Source organism: Malurus melanocephalus, unplaced genomic scaffold (assembly GCF_030028575.1).
Source record: "Malurus melanocephalus ecotype Western Australia unplaced genomic scaffold, MMel_1.1 scaffold_903, whole genome shotgun sequence".
Classification (NCBI taxonomy): Eukaryota; Metazoa; Chordata; class Aves; order Passeriformes; family Maluridae; genus Malurus; species Malurus melanocephalus.
The window spans coordinates 14010-24198 of NW_026624135.1; the positions used below are offsets into that span (position 1 = coordinate 14010).

Here is a 10189-nt window from a genome sequence, read left to right on the forward strand (position 1 = left end):
CTCAGCTGTGTCCCCAAACAGCCCTGGGTGTCACCAGGCGTGGGTCTGGCTGGACAAGGGGTTTGTGCAGGGCTGTAACTCAGGGTTCATCTTGGAAACTCAAACTGGAGGAGAATCGTGAAACTGGCAGTGTGAGAAAAGAACTTTTAGATCATAAAATCCAACCATCAACCAGCACCATCTCCCCCAGTGCCACATCCACAGGTGTTTGAACTCCTCCAGGTGTAGTGATTCCATCACTGCCCTGAGCAGTTTGTTCCAGTGATTTACAACCTTTCCCATAAAGAAATTTCCCCAATATCCAACCTRAACCTGCCCTGGAACAGTTTGAGGCTGTTTTCTCTCCTCCTGTCCCTGTTCTCTGGGAGCAGAGCCCAGCTCCTCCCTGGCTGTCCCCTCCTGTCAGGAAGAGCCACAAAGATCCCCGTTTTGTCCAGGCTGAGCCCCTCAGGAGGCAGATGAGGGGAGAACCTGCCTGTGGGTGCCAACACCATTCTAGAAATATCCAGGTCACCTCCTGCCACCCTCCCCAGCACCAAACTGGGAGAACTCAGTGAGCTGAGAAGGTTCTTGCCCATTCAGTGCAGAATTCCTGCTCTCAGCCTGGACCTCAGGTGGTGGGGAGAGGTCAGAGCTGTGTCCTGACCCTTTGTCCCTGTCCCTGGCTGTCCCTGCAGCTCAAGGCTCGCTGTGAAGAGTTGAAGCTGGATTGGTCGACGCTGTCACTGGAGAACTTGCTGAAAGAGAAGCAGGCCTTGAAGAATCAGATTTCTGAGAAGCAAAAGCACTGTTTGGAATTGCAGGTAGGAACAAAAGGGGAGGCAGCAGTTTGGGGTGGCTCTTGGGTAATGGGCCAGTTATTGGAGTTACACTAAATGTGATGGGAAAGGATGAGCCAGATGCTGCTTTTTGTTTCTTTTTTTTGGTTGTTTCTTTTTTTGTTGGTAGTTTTTTATTTAATTTCTTTTTCTTTGGTTGGGTTTTTTTTCAGGTTTTTTTAATTTGTTTTTAGTGGGTTTTTTTAGTTGTTAGGGTTTTTTTAAATTTTTGTTTGTTTGTTTCTTCTTTTTTCCCTTCTTTTTCTATTCCCTCAGAGATTGATCTTTCTATCAGAGGGTTTTAGTAAATAAGGATGTGGTAACTTTTTAAGGCAGTAAATCCCATGATTTGATTCCTTGRTAATGCTGTGGAAGGAGGAATCACAGAGTGACTGTTCTCTTCAGTGGCTGGCAGGACTGAGTTACCCCATACCCTCTCTATCTATTGTGTATCTCTTCTGTTTGATTTTAAGATCTGAAATCTTATTTTTCAGTGTCTCTGAGCCATTCTCCTTTCCTGGGCCTTTTGATTTCAAACTCAGACCAGAAATTTTATTTTTTTTTTTTTTTTTAAGGTCTGAAATCTTCTTTCTCAGCATCTCTGAACCATTTCCCTTTCCTGGGCCTTTTGATTTCAAGCAGAAATTTTTCTCAAACTTTTTTCTCAAACTTTTTCTTGAACATCCCTCCTTCTGCATTGTTCTCATAAGCAGAGACACTTTTACTTAGAGGAATTCGGCAGCAGAACTGCATAGATAAAAAGCGATAGAATTGTGAAGTGTGGCGTTTCATTTTTTTTTTTAACATTTTGTTTTCTTGTTTAAAGATCAGCATCGTGGAGCTGGAGAAGAGCCAGCGGCAGCAGGAGCTGCTGCAGCTCAAATCCTACACACCTTCGGAGGAGCCGCTGCCGGTGCAGCTGCACAGCAAATCCCACCTGAGCCGGGAGGCTGAGCCCGAGCAGGGCAGGTTCCAGCTGGAGCTSGAGTGCTCCAAATTCCCCCTGGGCCACGTGAACGGCATGAGCCCCGAGCTGTCCATGAACGGCCACGCCACCCCCTACGAGCTGCAGCACGCCTTCGGCCGGCCCTCGTCCAAGCAGAACACCCCGCAGTACCCCAGCTCGCAGCTGGAGCACGACATCGTGCCCTGCACCCCCAGCCACAGGGCCAGCAGGCAGGACAAGGCCACCAGCCTGGCCCTCCCCGACTACACCAGGTTCTCCCCTGCTAAAATCGCCCTGCGCAGACACTTGAACCAGGACCACGGGCTCAAYGGGAAAGCCACGGCGAGTGAAATACAGAGGTGAGAGCGAGCAACGAGGAGCTGCTCATTGCACTATTAATGTTTTTAAAAGTGGATCAAAGGTGGTTTTTAAACATCTGAAGTGTTAATGTTTTTGAAAGTGAATGTTGAGACTTTCTGAAATGTTCTTTATCAGGGTCTCTGAGCCATTCTCCTTTCCTGGGCCTTTCGATTTCAAGCACAGAGCAGAAATTTTTTTTGTTTTAAGATCTGAAATCTTCTTTCTCAGCATCTCTGAAATCTTCTTTCTCAGCGTCTCTGAACCATTTTCCTTTCCTGGGCCTTTTGATTTCAAGCAGAAATATTTCTCAAACTTAACGTCCTTCATTCTGCACTGTTCCCAGATTAATTGTTAATTTGGATGGTGGAAAGATGTTTTTGAAAGTGGATGTCGATACAGTGGTGATTTGGATGGTGGAAAGATGGATTTGGATGATGGAAAGATGTCTTTGAATGTGGATGTTGGTACAGTGTTATTTGAATGGTGGAAAGATGTTTTTGAAAGTGGATGCTGATACAGTGGTGATTTGGATGGTGGAAATAAGAATTTGGATGGTCGGAAGATGTTTTTTAAAGTGGATGTCGATACAGTGTTATTTGGATGGTGGAAATAAGTATTTGGATGGTGGAAAGATGTTTCTGAAAGTGGATGTTGGAATAGTGTTAATTTTGATGGTGGAAAGATGTTTTTGAAAGTGGCTGTTGGATACAGTGTTATTTGGATGATGGGAAGATGTCTTGGAAAGTGGATGTCTATGCAGTGTTAGTTTGGATGGTGGAAAGATTTTTAAACTGGATGTTGGTACAGTGTTAATTTGGATGGTGGAAAGATGTTTTTGAAATTGGCTGTTGATACAGTGGTGATTTGGAAAGATGAATTTGGATGATGGAAAGATGTCTTTGAAAATGGATGTTGGTACGGTGTTTGGGTGGTGGAAATAAGAATTTGGATGGTGGGAAGATGTCTTTGAAAGTATGTTGGTACAGTGCTAATTTGAATGGTGGAAAGATGTTTTTGAAAGTGGATGTTGGTACAGTGTTAGTTTGGATGGTGGAAATAAGAATTTGGATGGTGGGACGATGTTTTTTAAACTGGATGTTGGTACATGTTATTTGGATGGTGGAAAGGTGAATTTGGATGGTGGAAAGATGTCTTTTAAAGTGGATGTTTACCTATTTTTAAAAGTTTTYCTTTAAAAGTTTTGCTTGTTTTTAAAAAGTTTTTGAAAGAGAACGAGCAGTGCGAGCTGGTGGGGTGGATCAGGTGGGGCAGGAATTCCTTCTCGGTGGCTTTTGAATCTAAACAATTGCACAGAAACTAAACAATTGCACATCTCTTTTGAATCTGAACAATTGCACATCTCTTGTGAATTTAAACAATTGCACAGAATCTGAACAATTGCACATCTCTTTTGAATTTAAACAATTGCACAGAATCTAAACAATTGTACATCTCTTTTGAATTTAAACAATTGCATAGAATCTAAACTATTGCACATCTCCCTTGCAGAGCTGAGCATGTCAAAGAGAATGGCCTTACCTATCCCAGCCCCGGAATTGCAAATGGCATCAAGCTGAGTCCTCAGGAAACTCGGCCCTCATCCCCTGCAGCCTTACCCAGTGCAGGAGAGAAGGTAAAGGTGCAGCAAAGGGGGTTRGACAGGTTGGGGAGTGCAGGATTGCTGCATTCTGTGCCCTGGAAAATGACCCAAAATGCAGAGGRTGTGATGCAATAAATCCCAGCTGGTGGGAGGGAGAGGAGGATGTGCTCACCCCCGAGAACCAGAGGTGCAGGGCTCTGAGCTGGGAAAGGAGGCTCCTGCACAGTTAGAAAAATAAAGAGTAACACAAAAATGCTCCACGGGATCGGTGCCTGGATCACGGATCAGATCAGGGCTCACAGAGCAGCAGGTGCCCTCCAATAGCAGGTTGCCATGGAAATGCATCTGCCTGCTCCAGAGGGCCTCAAGATGGGAATTCTGACATCTGAGTGCTTTTCACAGAGCTCCAACCAAAACCCAGGCAAATAGGCTTGCCTGAGGCTTCCTATTCCTGTGCTCGGGGACAGTGGTGCCTTTAATTTCCACATTTCTGGGGGATGTTGCACAGGACAATTCTATTCAGAATAGGTTCTGTTCYGAATAATTCAGGATAAATTCTATTCAGAGTGAATTCTGTGGGATTTACACRTTCTGGGGGATGTTGCTGTCCCAGGAGCCTGGTGCTGGTACCAAGCAGTGCTCTTAGCCCTGTCATTCCTTAAAAAAAAGAAGGTGGGGAGCAACACAAACATAGAAATGAGTGAATTATCATTAACTTAAAACCCTTCCCAGCAATACCCTGTGTAAGAACTTTCCTTTCTCTTTGGATTTTGCAGGTTTTGAGAGAGAGAACCTCTGTGAGTAATGGAGAAACCATCACCAGCCTTCCTATCAGTATTCCTCTGAGCACAGTGCAGCCCAATAAGCTCCCTGTTAGTATCCCTCTGGCCAGCGTAGTCCTACCTAGCCGTGTTGAGAAGGTGGTGAGTAAGGGATTGTTTCCATCCCTAAAATATCCCCAGGGGGCAGAAATGGGGTTGCTGGGCCCAGGGTCCTTCCTGGGCTGCTRATCCTGGAGGTCTGAGCCTTGGGGGAGGCTGCATCCTCTTGGCTCTGACATCCTGGAGGTTTTTCCTCCCCTGGAGGTTTTTTTCCTCTCCTGGAGGTTTTTTCTCTTCTGGAGGTTTTTCTTCTCCTTTTTCTGTGGGGTAGGGGTTGGTTTCAGCCAGGAAGAAGAGTGAAATAAATGCCTCAGGAAGTGCTGGCTGAGTGGAAAAGCTTGAGGGTTTGGGGCAGTGAGAGCAGAGAATTGCACAATTCTCAAATGTCAATTYGAGAAACTGAACAAAAGTCAATTTGAAAAATTGAAGAAATGTCAATTTGAGAAGTTGAACAAGTGTCAATTTGAAAAATTGAACAAATGTCAGTTTGAGAAATTGAACAAATGTGCATTTGAGAAGTGGAACAGATGTCAATTTGAGAAATTGAACAAATGTCAATTTGAGAAATTGAACAAATGTCAATCTGTTCTTAGCCCTGCTTTCAGCAGGACCCCAGGAGGGAATTGTCCTGCCTCAATCACCTCAGAGCTGTTTGTTCCCCTCACCCGTGTACAGGGTGGGTGACATCTCCMATGGGAGGGACTGGTTTGTAGCAGAGCTCCTGGGCCACATGGGATGAACCCCTGCCCCTCTGAGGGAGGAGGAGTCCAGAACTGCCCCAGGTCCAATTCCTCACCCCAGTTTGGCACAGAGGAGCTGCAGAAGAGAGCTGAGGGCTCTGAGTTCAGGATCCATCCCTGGCTGGTCTCACAGTCCCTTATGGGCAAAGCTGGAGTTGGTTCAGTGTTGAATCCATGGGATTTTTCCAGCTGAAAATTCCTGGTTTTAGCAGAAACAAGAGTCTGCCCAGCTCAGAGCTGGCCCTGATATTGTGGGATGAAGATCCTCCCTCAATATTCTGGGATGAAGAGCCTCCCTCAATATTCTGGGATGAAGAGCCTCTCTTAATATTCTGGAATGGATGAAGAGCCTCCCTCAATATTCTGGGATGAAGATCTTCCCTCAATATTCTGGGATGGGATGAAGAGCCTCCCTCAGTATTCTGGGATGAAGAGGCTCCCTCAATATTCTGGGATGAAGAGCCTCCCTCAGTATTCTGGGATGGATGAAGAGCCTCCCTCAATATTCTGAGATGAAAATCTTCCCTCAGTATTCTGGGATGAAGAGCCTCCTTCAGTATTCTGGGATGGATGAAGAGCCTCCCTCAATCTTCTGGGATGAAGAGGCTCCCTCAGTATTCTGGGATGAAGATCCTCCCTCCCTGCCTGGTGTCTGCTGTGTGCTCGGTTCACTGTGATTAATACAATTAACCACAACATTTTGGGGTCATAACTGATCCAGTTTTTCCCAAAACGAGCTCAGTCTGGGACATATACAAAGCAGAGCCATGGCAGATGTCCTAATGCACATGAATTTGGTTTAAAATGTGGATTTCTGACACAGTTTCCTGCCCTGAAACACCTGTTTCTCTCTCTCCAGAGAAGCACACCCAGCCCAGTTCACCAGAGCAGAGACTCAGCGACACTTGAAAAGCAGATTGGTGCTAGTTCTCATAATGGCATGAGCAATGCTGCTGGAAACAAGCCTCTGGCTTTGGCTACCTCAGGTAACAGCCTCACCTGCCCATGGGTAACTAGGGGACACCACAAACTCCTGGCTAATGCTTTTATGGGCCCCCAACTTGGGTGGCTCTGGCATAAAGGGTTGGGTTGGTGTGCCTTGACCTGCCTCGGAGCAGAAATAATTAATTGCTTTGATAAATTCTATGGGGATTGAGAGATTCACACAGAGTTACAGCCTGGCAAACTTCACAGCTGTGCTCTGAGCTGGTGATCTGKCTCTGAAAGTTTTGTTTTGAAGGTGGTGGGGTTTTTAAAGAGCTGGAAGGATTTTTGGGGTGGGTTACAGGGGTGCCACTATAAAGGCACAAATCCCTGGGTGGGCAAAGCTCAAATGGGAGAGGCTGGGATCCCTTTAGGTGCAGGCATTGCCTCTGAACTCACTTAAGTGTGGCAATCATGGCCTTTAGCTGCTCTGGGAATGCTGTGGGCCAGGARAAGTGGGTTCTACAGCTGATCCCTCACCAGAGAGTGCATTTATTCTCTGTGTTCACCTGCCCGAGGGGCTTGGGTTGTTTCAGCATCTGTTTTGCAAAGGCCTTGGCTGTGTTTGTCYATAAARCCAATGAAATATTTAAAAARCCTTGTTGTAAACCCATGACCRTGTTCCCCTTTCATKCAGAGAGCCCAGGCCTTACCAGAGCCCTAAACCCATTGGTGACACCCCGTGATAAACACTGAATTCCCTGCCCAAGATTCCTCCCTCGTGGCATTTTCCTGCCACGATGCCTTTGAAGATCCCTGTGCCTTCCYAAGTCACAGCCTTCAGTTTAATTTGGACAAGAGGGGCWGTGGGGWTGGCAAAGTYCTTCTTTTTTTGGGAAAGGGAATGATTGATCTGGCCATCATTTCCTTGATGYGAGGAAGGAGCTCAGAGTAGAGGAGCTCTGATTTTGGAAGGTGTAACACTCAAAGCTTCCAAAGCAAAGAAAGCTTGAATTCCACAAAAAAATGGGAAGAGCATGCATTCTATGGGATACTCCATGTACCATGTGCATTTTCCTGCCCTGGCAAGGGARCAGTGAAAATCCCTGAACCCAAAGGGGCACCCCAGAGCCGCACTCTCCCTGCCCTGTGGAAGCACAGCCATGCATTTCCCATGTAACCCAGGCAGAGCTGGAGCCCCTCCCGGCCCTCCCAGCCCCATGCTTGGTTTCCTCTTGCTCAGCCCCAGCAATGATCTATACTTTCCCTCTCAACAGGTTTTTCTTACTCTTCTGGCTCCGTGGCAGTCAATGGAAATCTTACAAACAGCCCAGCCCATCTTAACCATAGTGTTGATCAGGCAGCTCTGGACGACTGCGGGAGTCTCTTTAACTCTGTAGGGTCWCGGAGTTCCACTCCACAGCATCCTTTGCTAATGATGAGGAACTCTGGGCAGAACTCCCCTGCTCAGCAGCACTCCAGCCCCCGCTTAAGTGGCCCGGCCCCGAGCCTGGCAGGGGGAYTGCAGGGTGCAGAGGCTCAGAAGATCTTTGCCGAAGGAACAAAGGGGGACCCGCARGCTGACGCGGCGTTTTCGGACCCCGAGAGCGAGGCCAAGAGGAGAATCATCTTTACAATCTCTCCTAATACAGGCCATGTAAAACAATCCCCTTGCAGCAAGCACAGCCCYGCGGGCGGCCAGCCCCACGGCCAGGACGGCAAGAAGCGCGGCCGGCGGAAGCGATCGTCGGCGGGCACTGCCAGCGGGAAYGCCGCCGTCTCCCCGAAACGCAAACCCCTGCCCTCCGTGGCCGGGCTCTTCACGCAGCCCTCGGGGTCACCTCTCAATATCAACTCCATGGTAAGCTTGTGGAATCCAGAATCTGATCCTCTTGGAATCAGGAGAAGCTCTGGAGGCTCCTCCGTGAAGGCTCTGCTGCAGCAATTCTCCTGTGTCTGGTTTGCACCGAGCTGGGGGACAGTTTTCTTCCTGGTCAGGTGGGATTTGGTGTCTTTCTCCAAGCAGCAGCTGCAGAATRAGAGGATACAGCCTTGGAAKTGTAGGTTGAGTATMAGGAAAWAGTTCTTTACAGAAAGAAAAGCATTGGGATGATTTGCCCAGGGAGGTGGTGGAGTCACCATCCTTGTGGTGTTTAAAGAGAGTCACCATCCTTGATGTGTTTAAAGAGAGATTSGATGTGGCACTCAGTTCCATGTTTATTTGAGGTATCAGGGCATGGGTTGGATTCAATCTTGAAGGTCTCTTCCAACCCTGATGATTCTGTGATTCTGTGTATAAACAGAACTCCAAAGAGTTCTTTGCTGTCAGAGCATTAAAAATTCAAAATCGTCTCTTCCCTCCTGACAAAGCTTGTTTCTGCGACGAAGTTGATTTTTGAGGGCTGTGGATTCAATATTTTGAAAATAGTTTAAGCTAAGATTGACTCAACAGCAGAGGAGTGCCAGAAGCATATGGCATTCCTGCTAATGAAGCCAGCTAGAGAGCTGCGTGCGTGCCATCCTGCAGGGTGCTTTGAGAAGAAAAGGTTTATCCCAGGTCTTCATTTCTGCCTTCAGAAATCAAATCAAGGAATGATAATTAGCTGTTTTCCYGAGTTATATTTAAGCTTTCTCCCTGGTTTCTAAAGAAGGAGGGAGAATAAAGCTCCAGCAGCTATGGGATGTCCCAGAGCGAGTGAAACCTGCATGAATGTCCTTTACAAGATGCCTTTCAGGGGATGCTCTCATCTGTAACTGCTTTCTTTCCTTCTCACCCAGGTCAATAACATTAACCAGCCCTTAGAAATAACAGCCATTTCCTCTCCTGAAAACTCCCTGAAGAACTCTCCTGTTCCTTACCAGGACAATGACCAGCCWCCCGTGCTGAAAAAGGAGAAGCCCCTCGTTCAGAGCAACGGTGTCCATTACTCCCCCCTGACATCGGATGACGAGCAGGGCTCTGAGGATGAGCACAATAGCAGCAGGTGAATGCACAGGCAGGATTGCAGGAGGAGGTTTAACTCTGCTCTGAGCAGGAGGGGAATGTTTGGGTCTCTTTGTTTCCTTTGCTTGATCCCGTTATCCCAAACCTCTTGTGCAGCTGAAGCCCTGAACAGGGGAGGCATTCAGGAAACAGGGCTGGAATGTGGGAACCACCTGCTGCTGCTGTGTTTGTGAGGCTGCCATGGTCTGGCCTCTGAGAGAGCTGGGGGAGAAATTAGGTGATGGAGAGAAATGGAGGAGACTGAGGGGAGACTCCTYRGGGGCTGAGCTCTGCTCTGGGACAGGGCCAGGAGCCCAGGGAACGGCTGGAGCTGTGTCAGGGTTGGGATGGATCTCAGGGAAAGGTTCTTCTGTCCCCAGAGGGTGCTGGCACTGCCCAGGCTCCCCAGGGAATGGTCCCGGCCCCGAGGCTGCCAGAGCTGCAGGAGCGTTTGGACAGCGCTGCCAGGGATGAACAGGGTGGGGTTGTTGGGGTCTCCTTTGTAGCACCAGGAGCTGGACTCCATGATCCTTGGGGGTCCCTTCCAACTCAGATATTCTGGGATTTCATGATTTCCTTACTATGTTGTTTTGTAGAAACATTGCAGGGGTGTCTGATCTCTAACCGAGGATCTGTCTCCTGCTCACTCCCAGTTTGAAGCTTTGTTTAAAATCCTTCAATTTCTACCCCAAACTATTGATGACTTCCCCTGGAAATGGGTTCCTTGCCATCCTTTGCCTGCCTGTGGGTGCAATATTTTTCTTGGTTAAGATGCTTCAAAACTGCCAGAGRGCAGGGATGGATGGGATATTGGGAAGGAATTGTTCCCTGGGAGGGTGGGGAGGCCCTGGCACAGGGTGCCCAGAGCAGCTGTGGCTGCCCCTGGATCCCTGGCAGTGCCCAAGGCCAGGCTGGACATTGGGGCTGGGAGCAGCCT

General features: G+C 47.9%; 1 protein-coding gene across 1 annotated transcript in view; it reads left to right on the forward strand.

Moving 5' to 3' along the window:
* LOC130585505 (histone-lysine N-methyltransferase, H3 lysine-79 specific-like) overlaps positions 1 to 10189 on the forward strand; it is a gene marked incomplete at its 5' end in the record, with an annotated part of 27419 nt that overhangs the window by 9451 nt on the left and 7779 nt on the right. Inside the window, 8 exon segments of the mRNA XM_057386043.1 lie at positions 678 to 803; positions 1645 to 2123; positions 3634 to 3757; positions 4501 to 4647; positions 6205 to 6331; positions 7547 to 8130; positions 9048 to 9253; positions 9906 to 9996. Coding sequence (XP_057242026.1) covers positions 678 to 803; positions 1645 to 2123; positions 3634 to 3757; positions 4501 to 4647; positions 6205 to 6331; positions 7547 to 8130; positions 9048 to 9253; positions 9906 to 9996 — 1884 coding nt within the window.